The sequence below is a fragment of the Brienomyrus brachyistius genome, chromosome 3 (assembly GCF_023856365.1).
Source record: "Brienomyrus brachyistius isolate T26 chromosome 3, BBRACH_0.4, whole genome shotgun sequence".
Classification (NCBI taxonomy): Eukaryota; Metazoa; Chordata; class Actinopteri; order Osteoglossiformes; family Mormyridae; genus Brienomyrus; species Brienomyrus brachyistius.
Window position 1 is genome coordinate 30,541,656 of NC_064535.1, and position 21,927 is coordinate 30,563,582.

The 21,927-nt window shown below is 41.0% G+C and overlaps 1 protein-coding gene across 4 annotated transcripts in view; it reads right to left on the reverse strand.

Annotated features, from left to right (window-relative positions):
* Nucleotides 1-4,882: 4,882 nt before the first annotated feature.
* Nucleotides 4,883-21,927, reverse strand: part of LOC125738055 (tetraspanin-9) — a 110,197-nt gene continuing 93,152 nt past the window's right edge. For all 4 annotated transcript variants that reach the window (XM_049006580.1, XM_049006582.1, XM_049006579.1 and 1 more), the window contains 4 exons: nt 13,924-14,025; nt 13,593-13,724; nt 13,078-13,161; nt 4,883-9,301 (listed from right to left, as the gene is read on the reverse strand). In XM_049006580.1, coding sequence (XP_048862537.1) covers nt 9,230-9,301; nt 13,078-13,161; nt 13,593-13,724; nt 13,924-14,025 — 390 coding nt within the window. In that variant the 3' untranslated portion in view covers nt 4,883-9,229. The remainder of the gene's footprint in view (nt 9,302-13,077; nt 13,162-13,592; nt 13,725-13,923; nt 14,026-21,927) is intronic.

The following is a 21,927-nucleotide window of genomic DNA, read 5'->3' on the forward strand; positions in this document are numbered from 1 at the left end:
GCTGACAGTGCATCCACCTCTTAGCAGATCAATGGCTACATTTAATTAAAGGGTTGGAATATAGATAAGACAGGATTCAGCTTAAGTCTGCGGTGGAGGAAGCCCATCTGGAAGACGTACAGGCCTGGGGAAGTGTGTGTCCCTGGAGTCATGGATGTGCTCCTGTGAGATGTTTTTCTGCACACATTGGTGTTTTTCAGGATGCTGAATGAGAATTACTTTCTCGCAAATAATTAAATCATATACAAGGAACACATAAAAAGTCATGGGTAAGATAAACAGCAACATTAAAAAGACACACACACACACACACACACACACACACACACACACACACACACACACACACACACACACACACACACATCCATCAATCAGCAAATGATTATAGTACAGCTGATCTCTTGAAAAAAAATGCTACATACTCTTGTCTCAGTCTAATATATATGCTAATATAGGATGTGAATGTCAAAATACTAAAATCCCCTTATTTTATAGGTAATATTCAGGTCATTGGCCTCAATAGTTAGTGGAAACATCTTTGGCACCAATGATAGTTGTAGATGTACTTGGGAAATTTTCTATCAGCGTTACGCCCGCTTTCATACACTTCCCGCACATTTTTATTAGCCCATTGGCTATTTTGACTGGTTTCTCATTTGGTTCAGGGGTACAGGCACCAGCTGGAGGCCTTTGTTCACATTTCTTCTTTGGGTTCCTCTCCAGACCATTCACTGGACCACTAGACACCACTCTAGATGCCTTGAACAGCTGGCCACTCTCTTCATTACTTAGTACACTTTGGTCACTGATACACTGTGGTACTTCAGTGTCCTCTCCTTGCTCTCGATCCGGTCTGTATTTTTTAATCCCTGATGAAGTTGAATCCAGCAATATTAGTGAATAATCAGTAATAAGTAAGAACAATTTTCAAGGACCGGTTTGAAGCTCATGCAATGAGACCTACACCTTGTATTATAGTGTTACCATTAATTTTATAATAAAGAATGACTCAGTTTTCAGTAATATCATTTATACAAATCACAGAGTTCTGTATTATGTTTTTATCTCATCTTGTCCTATTACCAAGGCAAGTATTTGTATTACTGAGTGATGAGAAGAACTATTGCTGTACTCAAACAAAACAGGCTTGCTGTAATTCCTGAATGAATACACTTGTACTGCTTCTTAATGTAAATAAATATATTTTGTATGTTTGCAAACTTGTAACGTAATGAGAATGTGAGCATAAGGCTCAGACTCCCTGCAATAATGTGTATTTAGGCATACATATCTTTGGTTTTCAAACCATTTGAAAGAGTGAATACAGGACATTTCTGACATTTAGTGTAGCAGCCATGAGACTTGTATTTCTAAATTAGCTTCCTAATTTGAACTTCTTTTTGCATCGAATTAAACGCAAGGCCTCCTCTGCTGCAATAAGGGAGCCTATTACAACCCGCACTAGCTTGGAAACAAGGAAAAAAATTTTACAGATCATTTAAAGTCATTCCCAGCTGTGCCATGGCCAAGGGTGTGTGAGAGTGTGCAAATGCTACCCAAAACCAAAACGTCAGCTTGCACAGCCAAATAAAAATTTTTGTGTTCTATTGTAAACCCGCCCCCCCTCCCCACCCGCCCCCCCAACACCTTCTGACCCAGGAAATGTTATTGTTAGAAACCTCCCATGCTTGGCAAATTTAATTTCCCTTACTTATTCAGTTAGAAAGTGCCAACCCTAACTACAGTGTAACAATGGTCATAGGCTTGGCCTTCAAGGAATTAAGGCAGTGGATATTATAGACAGACATTACTTTATTATGCTTGAGTTCTTGCAGGCCTTATGTTCCCACACACTCAAAGTCAATTTTCTATCTTTGCCACTAGTTCCCAGCTACTCATTGTTTGCAGATTTCTGGAGAAAAATTAAAACGGTAAGTTTTTTGGTCAGGCTGTAGGGAGAGCCGAGAAAGGTGAAGACAAGAGTATCAGGTCAGGAGTTCTCAGGCAGCGACAATCAGAGGGAAGTCAGGAGGGAAGGAGGCATTTCCTGGAGGATTAAGAATTTTGTGTTGTGTAGCTTTTTGCAGTTTCAAATCCTTCTCCTTAAGCCATAACAATAATCAGAGATGAATGTGCCCCTTCTCTCTCAGACTAAAGCCCACTCCGCCATGCTCTCATTGCTGCAGCAGCCCCCAGTCTCGTCCCGGCCCTACCTACCTGCTAATCCATATCCATGACACCTGCATCAGCAACGGAACCTAACAGAAATTTAACACAGGGGAGAACCATTCAGTTGCTAGTTTGTGAGCTCTAAAATTACACCGTGAGGCTTATCAAAGCTTTAGCCGTAAAGTAATCAGATGAGACCCCCCCTTGCCCGTCGGCCATCAAATAACCACCTTTCACAGCAGGATTCTGTCGGTACTTATACTCACTTGGCTTTGGTGGAAATATTTCCAGATAATGCTGATGTGGTGATGGCCATTTATCTTGCAGATGTGTGATTTTTTTTAGGATAATTTGCTCAGAATGCTTCAAATAAACATTGGTACTTTTCCTTGGATGTTTGGACAATGTGACTAATGGCATTTTTATGTATTGGGATATGTTTATTCTAGGGAAGCCAAAAATTCAGTGAAAAACGCAACAAGTTATACTGTGTTATTTTTAAAAGTTTCTCACATGATTTTTTTCTGTTTTCATCATCCTTTGTCCACGTTTTTGTGCATCTTTATTACTTTTTTAATGTTGCATTGTATTAGCCGTTTCTATAATTGTCCCTAGTGTTTGTGGGGAAAACGATATGCAGTAAAAATGCACTGGAATGTGTTTGTGTTGGCAGAAATGAATAATGTGCTCTCAATTGTCAACTGTATATATGTAAATAAGCTTGTATTGATGACCAAAGGGTGGCAGCTGTAAGCTAAGCCGATGTTGAAAAATGTAAAGTTTTTTCTTCTTGATGGTAAAGAGACTTCCCGTGTGTGTGTGTGTGTGTGTCAGTCCTCCATAAAGGTTTATAGATTCGGTTTAGTATAATATTTTACACGCCATAACTGCTGTAGCATGTATTTCTGCTAACAGTTTGTATACAGAGCAGGGCAGGGAAATGCATGGATTAGCAACACAGCACACTAGTGGGAACATCATACATTGCATTCTATTCTATTATATTATATGCAATTTATGATGTTCTAGCAAATCACAGAACGCATGTGTTGATGAAAAGTGCAATGCAACGAACATATAGTGGGAATGAGCCCATATCTCTTTGGTGCGGAGAGTTGATTCAAAATAGACAATTGCAACACCAGGACCAAACTAAATTACATTTACATATAAGATCACAGACAAGAGACTCATTACATATAGAAAATGTAAAAAAAAACTCAAGGCTTCTGCTGAAAAAAAGTCTGCAAACTATTCAATAAGATAAAATATTAATTTACATTACATTAATGTATTTTTGTATCTATAACATGTGCAAGAGGCATAATTCTTCGAAAACAATTTTCCATGCATCCATCCATCCATTTTCCAAGCTGCTTATCCTACTGGGTTGCGGGGGATCTGGAGGCCCTTCCGGAAGCTATGGGCACGAGGCAGGGAACAACCCAGGATGGGGGGCCAGCCCATCACAGGGCACACTCACACACCATTCACTCACACATGCACTCCTACGGGCAATTTAGTAACTCCAATCAGCCTCAGCATGTTTTTGGACTGTGGGGGGAAACCGAAGTACCCGGAGGAAACCCCACGACGACATGGGGAGAACATGCAAACTCCACACACATGTAACCCAGGCAGAGACTCGAACCCGGGCCCCAAAGGTGGGAGGCAACAGTGCTAACCACTGCACCACCATGCCGCCCCACAATGTCACATTTGCATTATAATAGAAAATGACGGATAGATATTCTGTAGACTAACATACTGCTTTAGATCAGAAGCTGCAGGGTAAGATGAATTTTCACCTTTGGCAGGAATTGCTATGTAACTGAGACACAAAAATACACAGAAACATCAGGAATGCTGCTATAAAACTGAGAAACAGTAACTTCAGCCCACTGACACACAGGCATGCTTGTAAACATAAACACCAGACTGAAAGCTTGAGTACTTAATATTTTAATTGAAACCTTACCTCTTTGGAAGGGAAGGTTACGGAGTTGAGACACCCTTAGCTACACTCTGACCTGCTGACCAGTGACCCCTGCCATCCTCTCCAGGTGTTATGCATTTCCTTTCCAGCTTTGTCCTCTCTCTACTCCACTTCCTCTTAAGTGTTAAAAGGAACTGACCTGAGATTTCTTCCTGCTAGAGGGAGTTTCTCCTTGCCACTGTCGCCTCAGGCTTGCTTGGTGGGGTTCGGGCCGATTATATATAAAGTGCTTTGTGACAATGACTGTTGTTAAAAGCGCTATATAAATTAATTGAATTGAATTGAGTTGTTTGCCTGTTACCCCTCACCATTTTCCCTTCGGGAGGTTATGCACAAATTTAATAAATATTTCAGGTTTCTGGTCTTTCCAAAAGGACAGACTCAGCATCCTGTTTGGGGTCTGCTCTCCCCCCGACTTTCTTAGTACCCAGATAGGATTTTCTGGGTGTACAGCTTCTTGTGATGGTGTGATGCTTGTGTAATGATGGTTTTCATTTCACTTAAAGAGCCCGTATAATAGTTAAGAAAATTATAAATTTAGAAATAAAACTTTAAGTTCCTTAAGTCAGTAAAGTGAGTGTCTCCCCTGGGGGATGCTTTGTAGACCATGTGTAGCTGGATCAGAGCTGGTAAACCCACCTGTCTTCTGAAGCAGCCATCCATAACTCAGTTCACAACAAAGTTTTAACAAGGAAAAAAAATCTGTACCTTCACTGTGGTTTCTATGGGTTTTATTTACATGTTAAATGGTACAAATTAGTCTATACAAAGTCTAATGTATTTTTTTTTTCATTGAAAGGGGGGACAAAAGCTTCAACAGTACAAATTCAAATCAGGTTATAACACAAAGGAACATATCATAGTCTTCGGTTAAAAATCACAGTGACTGAAATTTTGCATTTCTGTTCATTTCAATGTGTGTTAGAGCGAGCTGAAATCCTGCCCTCTGCTGGAGGAGATTACAAAGCAGCTGCCGCAAGAGCTAAACCACCAAAATCCAGTTATACGTACGTAATATGTCACTAGGCAGATAATCGTTTCAATCCAAACATAGTGAACAACAGATTAATCTTAAAAAAAAAACATTATGGGAATGACAGTGAACACACAGTGCTCTGGGAGGTCGGGATACATTTAGTTTTATTAAGAAATAGATGATTTAAACCAGATTAAGTCAAATAAGATGATCTTATGTTCAGACTTTAGTGAAATGGCAGGCAGACTCTTGTAGCACTACATCCCCCGGCCCAGGTTGAGTAACAATTGAAAGTCACTGGGAGAAGGAGATTCACACAGACACACAGACACACAGACACACACACACACACACGCACGCACACACACACACACACACACACACACACACACACACACACAGCCTCTCACAAGGTTGTATAACACCATATAGGGCAAAATATGATCTGTTTTAAACACAGATTTATAAAATATTCCATTTCACTATAATACGAAGTATACATTAAATGAAAGCACAAAGCATTTAATAGACGTGAAAATCACTGAATTAAAAAGTACAAAAAAATCCAGTGAAGATTATGAAACACGAGACCATATAACAAAGACAGTACAGCAGTCCTCACGAGCAGAGCAGTGGAGAATGCCTTCTGCCCTGTACAAACTGGTGGATTAACAGCGGAGGACTGTTTGGACAAGTCTGACAGCATGTCAGTTACTGAATGTCAGAGCATGTTACAGGACCAAAGATTATCTGCAGCAGGATGGGGTGAAGTTTCCAACATGGTGACGGATCTCCTTACAAACTTTAAGAGAAGTGGCACGATCATAAAGATTCAGTTTGTGAGGGACAGCCAAAGGTCAAAGTCATGTAGAGACAAATCCACAGAGGGTCACCTTCCAAATTGCCGTTCCTCTCCACACTCATAACTTTTTTACTCCATTATTAAAATATTTGCGCAATTTAAGACTTATGGGTTACTTAGTGGGTATCACAGCCAACCTGCTTAATACCAGTGTTCAGCCTAGTGAATTGAAACAAAAATAGGAATCTCCCCAAAGACAAAACAAATCAATCCATCGGCAACTGTTAAACGAAATGCATGTTTTTAATATAATATATAAAAATGTTGCCTAAAGGTATCAATATTAGATTCTTCTTATTTTTTTATATTACAGTTTTAATGGTTTAAAGTGAACAATTTTCCACACAAATTAAAATGACGAACTACTTCAAATTAAATCTGTTCACACAGGTAATGTTAAACCTTTTTTTTATGTTGCACCTGTTTTTCATCCATATAAAATAATGACATGTCTCTTTCCAGACGGACAATTCAAAACACAACCATTGTCTACTGTGGGAAAGGGCAACCTTCAGATGCAGGAAGTGCAGGCCACCCCCAGGCCAACAATGTCAATGCACATGATGATGGGTACAGTCTGCAAACTAAACAGCCGTATGGGCCAATGACCTGTTGCGATAATGCAAGGACAGCACATTTGACTAACTCCGCAGAGTCTGCCAGGGCACTGAAGGTGAACACACATTGTCATCATTTTATGTACCAACAGATTAGCAATGAGTACAGCTGTGGGGTGCTAACGCTGTTTATGGGAGCCCCGTGTATATGGCACTCCCTTCCACTGTAAAAAGCTGATGAATATTAGCCTGGTGTGAGGCTCTCTGTAGGGGGGTTGCTAATAGTCACACTGTAAAAATAAATACTCAATAAGCGTCACCAACAAACACAGTCCAGTTTTCACTGATTTTATGAGCAGTGGCAGGTGAAGCCTATGTGGAGCCAGAAAAAATAATGTGGGCCTAAAATAACAATTGCTTTAATTCCTTGATGGCAAGCCTCACCACTGGTGCCCTCTCCCAGCTCCCAGCAAACTGTACTACCCAATTCTGTGCATGTGGCAAAATCCAGGGCATTGGTTGTCAGAGGCCTGGTGTGAGGCTCGCTGCAGTGGGGGGGTTGCTAAGTTGGTGCCCTCGCACAATATTTGGGGAATGTTCAAGAAATTTTAGGATACACACACACAGACACAAACACACACCCACACACACATACATATATATGCACACATTTTATACACACACACATTATACATATACTGCCCGGTCAACAAAAGTCGCCATTTGAATATATACTGTATCAGCGAATACTTAAAAGCCAATGACTGGATCATTATTACAGCTCAGCAATGTTATGCAGCAATAAAGAGTAAAGTCAGCTGAGTTCCTGAATCTACTGAATAGCCAGGTTACACCTCCATCCATCATCAATGGAATTTTTTTGTTCCCTGTTGGCATGGGCATATTCCAGGAGAAGCATGCCAAAATGACCTTAACGTCATTGAAGGGCCTTGGGATGTGCTGAAGGAGGCTTTATGGAGTGGTACACTTGTCAGTATAGGATCTCGGTGAGAAATGAATGCAAATCTGGATGAAAATAAAGGGTGGGATGTTGCATAAGCTTGTGGAAACAATGCAATGACAAATGTGCGGCAAAATCAAAGCTAAAGGCCATCCAACGAAAACTTTTTTTTTTTTGGCTGGGCAGTGTGTGTGTGTGTGTATATATATATATACACACACACATATAAAAAAATCTGTGATGCGTTTGCATGATGTTCAGTTACACATTTTGGAATACACAGAGCCTCCATACTTCAAAATGCCCAGTAGCATAATGACTGCATGAAATTCAACATGCAACAGATCTCATATCTGCTTCTGGTATTATTCCAGCCCTAAAAATGACCCTAAAATCCTGCCAGCCCCAGCCCTCTCACCTTACATCTCTCTTAAAGAAGCAGTATTTCAGTTGCTTAACACTCGTTATCCAAAGTGCCTTTATATCTTATGTAAGATGATATTTCTCAACTACTATGGGACTAAAGCTCTATGGACAGAAGCGCCCTTAGGATGAGGTGTGAAGAGTTCTGATACCCCCTCTATCAGGCGCCTTGCACTGAGCCTCACGTGTACTGTAGCTGAGGAGAACCTGCACTAGGCAGGAAGGATCCCATTTGGAGATGCTGATGGAAATATGGACTTATCAGACATTAGACTTCCTTTCTGCTGCGTCAGTTGGAAAACCCAGATCATCAAAACAGAAACAATGAGAGACAATCAGAATGACTCCTCCTGCACAACAAACAGCGACAACAGAATCAAGTGGGTGTCCACAACCAGAAACACAAGAGACTTGTGGTCGCAAATAGTTAATCTTATGGGACCCAAAGAAGAATTAAAGAGGAGTCAAAATGTGTGCAGGTGTCCCTGCTGGGCTGAAAATGTCACACACCTGACAGAACAGCATATAGTCAGATGTATCATACTCAGCCATTGAAACTGTTTCATAAGCTTTGAGAAGGAAGTTGCTGGCTGCCATTGTGTGGGTGTGTACCTGGAGGGGTAGCACCTAACTCAGAGCCTGCCCTCTCTCTCCCCCACATAGGGATAATGTCAGAGCCGTCCCCCTTCCACAGCTCACAACCACCAATCACCGATTCTCAACAAGGTATCAATATACACTCACGGATTTTAACAAATCACAGTTGTGTGTGTGGGTGGTATGTTTTTATATTTTACATTTAAATAAGACAGTTATCCACTGAGTCAAAAAAATATATATACTTCAGCATGCTATATTTAGGTTCTGCCTTTATACTAAGAGTGGGAGCTGCCATCAGCAGTCATGGGTAATTGAATCCTTTCACCTCATATGGGGTTACAGTATGAGAGCTGCCTCTGTATTGATTTCTAGTGCCCTGTGGGGCAAACCCGGCCTTCAGAAAAGCAGTGCTTTCATATCTCTAGCTTCCCACAGTGTCAGTCCAAGGGGAAAGAAAAAGACAAAACACAATAAAAAATTGCCAAGAAGTGCCCCTTTCCCGAAGTCAATGCCCTTCATCTTTCCTGACCGATTTCTCTTTGGCAAATTAAATTGAGAACAGCAAATAAAGGGGGGGGGGCACTGTTGATAGGTGCTTGGCCTGAGACAGGATAGGCCAGGTCATGGAGTCCAGCGCAGTCCCCTCACATCGGGCTCAGGGGCTTAGCTCTACCAGGCCCATCTAGGCGTGGTACTTTTTGCCTGTCCGGTGGATCTGCTGGAACAGCGTCATCGAAAACGCCATCCCCAGGAGCTGGAGAAACAGGAAGTTTCAGCATTCAGGTGTGTGCACTGGGACAGATCCAAGCATGAATTTGCAGTTCCAGGAACATGCATGTGGAACGTGCTAGTGATTGCGTGCACCTATTTATGACACATGTTCAGCATAATGTGTGTGTGCCCTTGTTTATAAAACACGCCAGTGTTATGTATAACAGTTATAACTGCGTATGGCTGTAAGTCACACAGACATCTGTATTAGTTTTGTGCAAAAATATGAAGGATATTCCAAAGCATCTGTAAATCATGTTATATGCAATTCATAATCAACATAGGCACAGTGAATGCTTGGAAAATGCTCTTCTGTCATCATAGCACTCCTCACACGAATCTGAGTGACTGAATTAGACCAGCGGAATTTTTGGAGGGAAATTCAACATGATAAATTAATAAATGTGTGATAAAAGAGAGGCAACCCAAATCTTGCAGTCTCTAAAAAGTTCTTTGAGATTTTAATAAGCTGAAACCTGACATGAACAGGACAGTGTGGCATCACACTGAGTCAGGTAGCAGTGCCTTTATCAAGAGCAGCCAGGCTGGGATACACACGCTTTCATTAGGGATGGCCCATGTGCTTCCAGCAGATATGGCAGCAGCAGACAGTGAAGGAGTGGGTCACAGCTGGTAGGCTGGGAGGGGTTTGTGGCAATTCCCGCACATATAACCCACACCCCCCTGAACTGAAGAGGCACAAACGCTCATAGACATGTGAGCTCCTCATGCTCTAAAACAGACACACACACACACACATCCTCAACACACAAAAGCACAGAAACATATGCATGTAAACCCCCTGTGTTCTAAAACACACACATATACCCTCCACCCTCGTGATTGCATTCACAGATCTTTGTCGGAACCTGAAAAATGGTCAAAATACCAGGTTTTTACTACTTTGTGGGGAATATTTGATCCCCACTATGTAATGTAAACATAATCCCCACACACACCCTCAGCCTCACAAAACACAGAAACACAGAGGGTACGTCCACAGTAATACGTTTTCATTTAGTAATGCAAACATTTTTTCCCATTTAACCATCCATCTGCAGAGTCCTTGAAGAGATGCAAAGGGGTACAAAAAAAAAACTCTTACTTTCGCATGCACACGCAAAATTATCTTGTGTGTATAGAAAGTATCTTGTTCGTATGCGAAAGCCGTGCACAGGTCCCTTCAGGGGCTCTGTAGTTGATGCTGATCTTTATTTCCCTGAAATGAAGAAAATTTCAGCGCTATCTGACAACTTTCTGTAAAATGCATTAGTGTGAATGGTCAGAAACATTATAATTTTGTTACGACGTCAGTCACCTACGACTGGTTCGTGACCCTTTCCTGATTAGCTCTCTTTGTTTTGATGTCTCTATACCTAATTAGTTATTTTTCAGGGGAATGAAGAACGCTTCACCTCTTTTTCTCAGAATTAAGCGACATGTGAACATGGAGGATGTACAGGACTTTCGCTACCTGGAATATGTTGTTTTGCTTACTTGTATGCAGCTGAATCGTGTTTTGTGTATATTGTACGCTGTTTACAACTATTGCAAAGCTCAAAACCAGACTGTACTTAAGTGCAGCTCTAACTTATCATAAAGACATCCAGCCATGGAACATTAGAGTAAGACAAGAGTGCACTGAAAATGATGGGGACAGAGAGGGATGTGTGTAACTAAATATCTGGATCCCTGTGTTGTTGCTGTGATGAGTTACTTTTACTTTAAACACATGGTTGCATGTGAGATTAATCAACAGTTAAGTGTTGATAAAAACTGAACTTTATTACAAATCAAATTCAAAATAAATTATTCAAAGTATATACGATGCCACTTCTATAATTATAAAAAAAATTTGGCTGGACAAAAAACATGCAAATGACACGTTGTGCTCGAGCTACAACAAACAAAACATAAAGTGTGCCACTTCTAAAAATGGATCACAAAAAAGCTTTGAATAAATGTGCAAATGAAAAATTCCAGAAAATATATACAATAACAACCATTCTTATACACAATACAGACCATTACACAAATGCTAAAGCTAATTATGAGTGCAGTCACTATGCGATTTGCCTTTTACACAGAGCAGTGTGAATGCAGAAGCTAGTCAACGCTAGTGATAATGGTAGTGTGGACCTTGATGTTTTCTTTTGGAAAATCCCGTAATTTTTTTAACGCATTAATGCAGACGTAACCACAGACAAACATTAAAACACCCAATCCCACAAGTCACACATAGTCTGGTTAAAAAAAACCCAGTGCTGATCATCATACTTCTCCAGGCCCAAACCAAGGCATGACTAACACAGTTAGTATGTTTACATGTACAGCTAGGTCAAGTTACGGTTATAGCTCCACTATGGCATTTAATCGGACGACTGTCCTTGTCGTAGTATGCATGCACAGGAGGGGGATCAATTTATTGACCAAAGTATGTCTGATGCTAGGTGGTGATATGGCTCCTTTCATCTTGTTAGTACTGGGCCTTTTCCGGTTGACTTATTACGCCACAGACTTAAAAAAATTAATAAAATTAATAATAATGGGTGCATGGACAAATTAAGTAAAACAAGCTTTAATTGCAATCTGGTCAGAAGAACAGATACAACAAGATCAGGATAGTATAACAAGAAATAAAGTGTTTTGTATAATATACTGTGACAGCACGGTATTGAAAATTTTTCAAATATTTCAGTGTGATTGTGTTGTAATAAATACTGGGGTTCAACATAAATTTTGCAAGAACCCATTTAGGAGTGATTTAAACAGCAATTAAGGATGAAAATTATGAGAATGATTGCAGCGCTCATGCAGAAGCAGCGGAGGTAAACTTTAAACTGATTTTTAAACATATACTAGATAATCTTGAAAATGAATAATCATTAAAATTGCAAAACTTGCTAGGTTTTTTTTCCCTATCACAGAGTAAAAATGTTTTAGTGAGACTTAAACTCCCTGCGCTATAATATCTGTACCGAAATGAAGGTAAGAAATACCTGACCTTAATCTAGCTGACTAGCAATGTAAGAATTGAATGTGCATAATACGCGAAGTTGGTATTAATATAGCACACTGTCCAGCCCTATAATATACTACAGCCATTTTTAAAATTCAGTACAAAATATCCCACTGTGATGTCATTTGGTGCTGGAAGCAGTTTTTATGCCAGTAGGAAACCAACACCTTGCAGTACCGTACTTTTGGTACCTTCTTGAAAGGTCGAATTGGAGCGCTTGACAGCGCTATACATTTCGTACTTTCTCTACAATGCTCCATGCTTCTACTATTACTTCTGGGTCAAAGCCCGAGGGGGACTGCAAAGCAGAGTGTCTAGGCCAGTTTGAGTCCGATTGAACGTACTCATGCAGGAGTCAATCAACTCCAGATCGCATTATCTGGGTATCTTAGTCCAACTAAGAGAAATTCGATTTAGTATGATTTACTAACATGTTTACATGTACTTTAAAAGTCCAGTTTAGTGTGGCTAAGATACTCCATAGTGATTGCCTTCTGTCTGAGGAAGACCCAAAGGTCTTCCTGATGCAAAGATGACCCCATCTTTCATAAAAGCCTTGCCCCCAATCCCAGCCGTGCCCCCTACATGCATTGTTGCTCTGTAGTGATTAATACACTGGGTGTAAACAAAAAGCTAGTACAAAAATCAATTTTCAGGAAGTATTCTTTGCAACCTTTTTTGCTGATTCAGCTCTTTTGGCATTAAAAAGATGATGGCCATTTCTAGCCATCTCTCCTCACCTGTACCACCAGTATGCACATGCCAATGGTGCCCAGGAGGTGTCTATTGTCACGTAGCCATTCCTCCACCTTCTCGTAACAACCCTGTGGAGGATGGAAAATACGGCTCAAGTGTGCATGTGTAGAAGGGCTGCAGTTGAGTCATTAAATGCTTAAGTTGGGATCTTTATCACAGGAAAATGTGCATTCTACACTGCAGGAGTAAGGACAGTATGTACAATAGAGAAATAGGCCTAATTTGTAAAATATTTCATTGCAAAGCCCTAAGAATGTTGAGGAATTAGTTTATTATGTAATAATCCTTGAAAAATAAACAATAAACTTTCATGTACCAAAAGGTATGTTTGTTACATTTAGAAACATTCACCTCCTTACACATAAAAAAGCCTCAGTGTGAATAGAAAACAAGCTTCCTAAAATTAAAAGTGAATTTTGCTCAGACGGTTCTAATTCATACGAAGGACGAACAGGAGAACGAGACCATCTATCACACCTGTTGCTATAGTGACACTCACTCGGTTCCAGAACATGTTGGTGACATTCCGGCCACACTCCTTGTAGTGCTCCTGGCAGCAGCGGTCAGGGACCATTCTCTCCTGCAGGGCCTCATGCCAGTCTGTGTAGCCCGTCACACCACAGCACTTCCACTATACACACAGGCATGTAAACATACACACTCTCATTTAATGCTTAACCTGACCACTCTTTGATGATTGATCATTTTGGCTCTTTCAGAATTGACATTTTGTCATTTGATCATATTTAGGATCTATCTGTTTCAAATTTGCTGTTATGTACACATAAATCCAGCAGATGAAGACATCAGCATTGGCTGGAAGTCCATACCTCTGCCTGAATGATGTTCCAGGCATTCCTCAGACCAACATTATTATCAGTGTTGTACAGAGCAAGCCCATCCTTCAGGTCCTGCTTGGCATTTTCTCTGACCTGTTAAGAACAAGAACAAAAAAAAGCAAACATGTTTGAAGGGGAGGGACGTTTTTGACATCCGTGACTTATTCTGGGAGATGTTTTCAAAGGCTAGTGACCATTTGTCTGGAGAATGAATGAACGACACACTTTGACCTCCCAGCCCTGGGTGCTTTTCACGGCTGTCTCATTACTGCATCTATGTCACAGACTTACAGTACTGGCTATTTGTGTAATTGACAGAGAGATTGGGCTGCTCAATGTATAAACAATTCACCTTAACAATGGGAGGGGCATCTACAGGACTTGGACGTCTATACTAGTCATTGTGGTCTACGTCATGTGACAAGGACGCAACAGACGGAAAATGCATTGTTTATAAATCATTTATATATTGTTTATATACAGCAAGCTTGAATTGCCAAAATTTCATGTTTAACATGGTCTACAGATGGAGGCATAATCATAAAATGAATGATTGAAAAAATAAGAAACCCTTTCCCTAGATTGTCTCCCTAAAACACCCATGAATCACAATCACTCATGAAGCCTGCCCACCCATAAGCAGACAACAGATTGGACAACAATCAGAAACACCACTATTTCCACAAAACCATACACAGATTATCACAGTTGAGCATTTCGCCCTGATTGGATGAGTGACATTCAGTGGTTGGCAGAGCTAACCAAAAATTTAGCTTTGATAACTGCTAGTCTGCTAACTCCAAAGGTTAATCTGATAAAGCTAAACCATTAAATCAGTTGCATAACCTAACAATAACCGCCAACCATTAACTTTATTATATAAATTTAGCTTTGGTCTGGTTTTTGATGCAGAAAACCTTAAAAACATATCTAGAGATCAATGCTTTTTACCTGTTTAACACTGAAGTTCCATCTGTCGGACTACAGCAATTACCAGGGGATATTTAGGACTTACCCAACTGGGTATTGTTGATTCTGTAGAGTCTCTGGAATAAATCTGCATTGAAATATTCTTTCTATGACATTCTTTTTAAGAGACAGAGAAGCCCTATTTCACAACTGCCTGATATTTTGCCCTGAGTGGAGCTGCTTGGGGTCTACAAAATGGTGCCATTTACTCAGAACTATGAAGGAGGGTCTCAGCTCTTTATTGCTCTATAGCTTTGTTAATCAGAACCCAATACAACTGGGGGCCCGTATCATGAAGCAGGATTTCTTGCTTGGATTTAAGGTAATCTGGGCTAAAGGTATGTGAACAATGATGAAGTCCATTTAAACTAGGGTACCTTAAATTCAACAAGTTACCTGGTTAAGTAAGACATCCAACTTAGTGAAATAGGCTCCTGTTCCCTGCTTAGTTCAGGGTACCCCAGTTCAAATGCACTTTATTTTCATTCACTTACATTTAGCCCAGACTACCTTAAATCTGACAAGTTAATCTTGCATTTACATGTAGTCTGCCAACAGTGTGTCAGATAGACTGATGCAGACATGCTGTCAGCAGAGAGGAATAAATATGTGATTTTAGGGTTTATAAATGCTTTTGGCCCATTTAACTTCATTCAGTTTTCCATGTGAAAAAATATTAGTGGACTTAAAGTTATCGGAAATAAATTTAGCAGAAGCTAATTCTGGTAATGGTTTTCAAAGTTAGTGGAAATGCTAATCCACTAAAAAAGAAGTTAGCTTTACCACTGGTGACATCGCTGGCTGCCAGTAACAGCAGCTCCTAACTGGTCTGAAGAGGACTTTTATAAGTAAGGACTAATGCATGACATGCACATTTTTAAACACAAGGTGGAGGAGGCAAAGAACCATCGGATATGCAGTGGAGTATGTTTACAATGTATAATGCACAGCTTGGAGTGCATGAACCTGCTTAATATACGGTTACTACACAATTTACACGCTTACAAGTTTGTACCTATATATAATATTTTCATGTTTACAAGCCAAAAATACATTTATCAGAATAACTACTTTCTTCCACCAATATTTTTTAATATAATTTCAGTTAATTTTAAATTGTGTTCTACTTCTGGAATTTTAAGGAACATTAGTTATAATTATTATAACAGCGCAATGATTTACTGTCGTGGTTGTGATTTGCCTGGCTGGCTCTATGTGTACCATTATAGAAAATTAATAAACACCTTTGTGACCAATCATTTTCGAGAATTCAACAGTTGCCCAGAATATCATACTGCCTTTGTTGGCTTGACTTTTCCCTATATCATCCTGGTGCCTTCTCCTTCCCAGGTAAATGAAACAAATGTACCTGGCCATCAACATGGTGTAACAGAAAATATGACTCATCAGATCGAGCCACCAGGGCTTCAATTGACCAATGGTCCAGTTCTGATACTCAAGTGCCCATTGTATCTGCTTTTGCCAGTGGGCAGGGGTCAGCATAGGCACCATCACCAGTCTGTGGCTATATAGTCCCATATGCAGCAAACTGCAATGCACTGTGTGTTCTGACTCCTTTTATCCTAGCCAGTATTAACTTTTTCAGCAATTAGTGCTATAGTAGCTCTCCTGTGGGATCAGAACAGACAGGTTAGCCTTCGCTCTCCATGCACATCAGTGAGTCTTGAGCATCCTTGACCCCATCACTGGTTCACTGGTTGGTCTTTCTTGGACCCTTTTTTTGTAGGTACTGACCTCTGCATACTGGGAACACACGACCCACCATCACAGCTTGGCCCTTGTCAAAGTCGTTCAGATCCGTACATTTGTCAGTTGTTCCTACTTCCAACACATTAAATTCAAAAATTGACTGTTCATTTGACTAATATATAATGGCAGGTAACGTTGACGGGTGTCATTTTCACAAGAAAATTATTCTAACCTCACCTGTCAATGGTTTTAATGTTGTGACTGATCGGTGTAAGTGCAGTATAGCTGCTGGTTATAGTGTGGTAGTAAGTAATTGTTCAGACAGGTTGTGTTTTCAGCTGAGTGTAATGAGAAAGGATAAATATTCGAGGTGACAGCATAATGAGATATAAGTTTACAGGTTAGCTGAGTGACTCTTGTACCCTGTGAGCTCAGGAACTTCCAGTCCTTAGCTGGAAGATAGAAGCAATTATGGTGAAAATGACACTGTTAGAACTGACTGTCTTCTGCAAGTTGAGAGTTATTTCAGCAAAAGTAAATCCAGCACATTTGAAAGCAGCCGCGTGACAAGCTCCATCTCCAATGTAAAGGTGTTTGAGCACCTCATGGATGAGGTCTGTAAAAGGAGCTAATTCCCATGAGCTCACGTTCATCATGCTGCTCACGTCTGATAGTGTTCCTTGCACAGCAATGAGGAAGGACTCCAAGGTTTAACACAATCAGCTGACAGAAACTTTTATAGTGATACAGTGTTGGTCTCTGCTGGACCAAAGCCAAGCAACTAAGCTCCACATCTCCCCAGTGAAACAGGCAGCTATGCTTGATCCCTGCATGGCTGTTGGGGATTTGCTGATGAGACTGCTACAACTCAATGACACATGAAGTTGAAGCTTCAGTAACTTCAGTCTGTACCGATTTTTCAGTACAATGGGAATGTATTCACTCATTGTCTGCAGTCAGTGCAATTTTGAGATTTTATTGGATCTTCGACTAAAACAGAATAGCAGATAAAAGATGCCTAATTCAACACACATTTACAGTGTAATTTGTGTAATATGTAATACATAATAAAGACAACACAAAATGCCCCCCCTAGGAACACAGTATCACTAGTAATATTATATTCATCGGAGACAGCCAATAGCCAAACCCTCCCTGTAGATACTGAGCAATCAGTCATGAAACCACCTACAGATCTTTGCTTGTTCTTGTTTATTCTGATGTGGACCTGTTATGTTTGGAATTATGGTGTGTGTGATTGTTCCTTGGCCCAACTATGCTTAACCTTTTGGTCATGTAAGAAGGCCCTGGTCAATCCAAATATCACAAATCCATGACACTATCACCAATGCTACTGCACTTCCATGAGGGTCTAATTCTGGAAGACTGGGATTGGCTGTTTTCCAGCCCACTCAAACCAAAAAGTTGCCGCTTGCTGTTCTGCGTGGTGGTTGTTGAATTATCTATCTGAAGAATGCTGTCAGAGACAGTGCTGCAAACTTTAAAATCATAAATTGCCATAATTTAAACCAAAATCTCACGATATGCAAATGGTTTCAAAACATGATAAAGGTACTTTGTGAGGCCCATGTCACTCTGGATGCATCCATTCTGATCTGATCTCAGAAGCTAGATGCAGTTGGGCTATTGGTGAAATGCAGAAACCGATGAGGGTCACAGGTGAGTGTTCATTATTATTCAGCAGTGTTGCTGTACAGTGTATCCCACCTTTATAATAATGGTCATCAGTTCGAACTTCAGCAAAGATGGGAGAGGAATCTGTATACTTAGATGTTGTTCTACAGTAGTTTGTGACTGTCTGGGGAATTGTACATATCTCATTCTTTCACAAATCTCACTGTCCACCCCATCACCCCACCAAAAAAACAACCGAAATTACTTTTGATGGTGAAGGAAATAGCAAGGATAAAACACCTAATACCAGATCACTGACTGGGCCTAGCATGAAAGCAGAGGAAAAAAGGCCAGAAAAAAACGCCTTCTTAGATTGACAAATGCCAGAACATTTTAAAAATATTTTTATGATGTGATCTTCACTAGAAAACATAAAGGAGTCAGCTAGGAGTAATTCATCTATCCATCCATCCATTTTCCAAACCATTTTCCTATTGGGTCGCGGGGGACCGGAGCCTATCCCGGAAGCAATGGGCACGAGGCAGGGAACAACCCAGGATGGGGGGCCAGCCCATCGCAGGGCACACTCACACACCATTCACTCACACATGCACACCTATGGGCAATTTTTAGCGACTCCAATTAGCCTCAGCATGGTTTTGGACTGTGGGGGGAAACCGGAGTACCCGGAGGAAACCCCACGACGACATGGGGAGAACATGCAAACTCCGCACACATGTGACCCAGGCGGAGACTCGAACCCGGGTCCCAGAGGTGTGAGGCAACAGTGCTAACCACTGCACCACCACGCCGCCCCTGGAGTAATTCAATTCAATTCAATTTTATTTATATAGCGCTTTTAACAACAGTCATTGTCACAAAGCACTTTACATTTAACCGGCCAGAACCCCACCAAGCAAGCCTGAGGTGACAGTGGCAAGGTAAACCTCCCTGTAGCAGGAAGAAACCTTGAGAGGAACCTAGACTCGGAAGGGGACCCCATCCTTCTCTGGGTGACCGGGGAGCATGAAACTGCAAAGCAGTTTAACCAAATCTGCAGAGTTAAAATGGCAAAAAGAAGAAAAGAACCAAAAACTGGCATATGACCTGACAATGTGGCACTCTGGATGTTTAAATGAAGGATTATTTTCTTTTTACTATTGTCATTATAACCTTGTTCTTTTTATGGCAAAAATAACTGTGCTTTTCTGTTTGCACACTGGAACATGCAGATACAGCCTCATAGACTATATTACAGTACATTAGTATGAAAATGGGAAGTAGCCTTGTGTGTGGTATAGTGTTATGTTTAACTTATTGTGATTCCAACTATGAAGCAACTCAACAAACTTCTATTTTAAATCAACACGGAGCTTGGATCCTCTATAAAAACGAAGCAGCAGCCCCTCCAGGATCTGTCACATCTTCTCTGATAGAAGGCGGGACACACTGTCAGCCTCGTGTTCTCTGGTTGGAGCTGTCAAAGAAGGCTTGTATCTCACCTTGCCAAGACACAAGTACACATCAAACAGTGGGCAGAAGCCCTTGGACTGTTTGAGTGTGGGTAAGGGGTACCTTGGCTGTAGGTACAGACTGAATTTGGATGGTCCTAGACAGGATCCTATTGGTTTTCACGGACCTGGACAGAATCGTATTAGTTGTGATGGTGTTGGACAGGATCCTATTGGCTGTGAAAGTGCTGGACAGGATCCTATTAGTTGTCATTGTCTAGAATAGAATCCTACTAGCTGTGATGGTCCTGGACAGAATCCTATTTGCCGTGAAAGTCCTGGACAGGATCCTATTAGCTGTGATGGTCCTGGACAGGATACTATTGGCTGTGACAATTCTGTACAGGACCCAATTAGATGAGATGGCCCTGGACAGCATGCTATTGGTTGTGACAGTCCTAGACAGACTCCTATTGGCTGTGATGAACCTGGTTAGGAGTCTATTAGCTCTGATGGCCCCAAACAGGATCCTGTTGGCTGTGAATGTCCTGGACAGACTCCTATTGGCTGTACTAATGCTGGACAAGATCTTATTAGTTCTAGTAAGGTTCTGATGGTTACTGCTAACAGAAACCTGGCCCTGTGCCTGGCTGATAACATCCTGTTCTCTTCAATAGTGTCAAGTGTTTGTGGTAATAATGGTGCTGAGGAACTTTACTCTTTAGTTGGATAACTACCCTGAGTATGTGGCCACAGACCTCAGGTTGCACTCCCTCCAGCTCTGCACTGTCATTGGCGCCCATTGTGTTATCCTGACCAGCAGTAGGCCTTTAAATATGAGCCCACCGCCCCACATTAGTTACACTCTACTTCATTTGACGTGCACAGGCTGTCCCTGCTGTGTTGGGAACTGGACAGACTGGCCCGGGCTGGGGGTTGTGGCCAGCAGTCAAATCCCTACTTTGTGCAGCCCTGGGAGGATGGTGTGCTGTGAGCTCTTACTTTGCTGGGTTTCTACTGCCCTCCACCCTCTCAGTGACCAGACGAGGTGACCCTCAATGGAAGGAGTCCTATGGGGCCTTCATGTCATACCAACCACTGGATGAGGATCATATTAACAAGCACTGGTGCCACACTCCATTCATCACAAAGCACCAGAACACAATGGCTGCCAACACACTTGAGCACCTGCAAACAGTGAATTTTCAGCTTGTGTTTTGTTAAAACAGCAGGTCTACAGGCAGACCCTGGCTTCAGAGCACCTTGGATTGGGAGCATGACGTCAGGGGCTGTTCTTCTAAATCTGGTCTTTGGCTGTGCCATCTGCTATAGTCAGATGGTCCCTCACTCCAGTGATAAAAAGACATGGAGAGTGTGAGAGTATTGTGTTGAAAAGGACTGGAAACCAGCATAAACATCAAAATAATCAAACAATACTACTCTGCTGATGGAACAGTAGAAGATTCTGGGTAAAATTCCATTGATGTCTTAAAATATCTTTTTCTCTCCTCAACTTTCAGGTTCAAAATTGACATTCATAAGATATATGTACCCTGTTTAGATTCTGTTGTGGACAGACAAATGGCAACATAAATCTAGTCGGCTTTTTGCCATACTCACATGTGGGCGGAATCGGCTTGAGAGTGTAAGTACAATAATCACACCAATAACCCATGGTTAAACAGTGAATCATGGACAGCCAGGTTTCAGAGACATCCTAAGATTACAGAAATGGAAAGTCCACATCACCACACTAAAACTGTCAATGATTAATGTCCAGTGGCTCTAGGCAATAACAATCCCATCTGTGCCACCAAGCAACTCACTGTGCTCGGAAACAAATTGATTAACCTAAGCCAAAACTCACTGATCTACTCTTAAACTGCCAGTCATCTTCAGCATTCGTCACTAGTCTGACACCATGGACATGGAGTAAGGGACAAAACCTGTCACCTGCAGATGAATTCCAGTAAAATTAGGTTCTAAGATGTGTAATTTAAGGAATTCAAGATCTTTCTACATTAAGTTCATAAAATCTTATAAGCACATTATGAAATGTTATCAGAATGAGATTAAAAGACAAAACAGGCCCTGGCAACCTTTTGGTGAAGAATGCAAATAAATAATTTGAAAATAAGGGGTAAATGCACTTTCAGATCTTATTGAAAGACTTTGCATGTAAAAATAAACACTTAATTAAAATTAACCCCCAAAAGAGAATGGTCTTTTT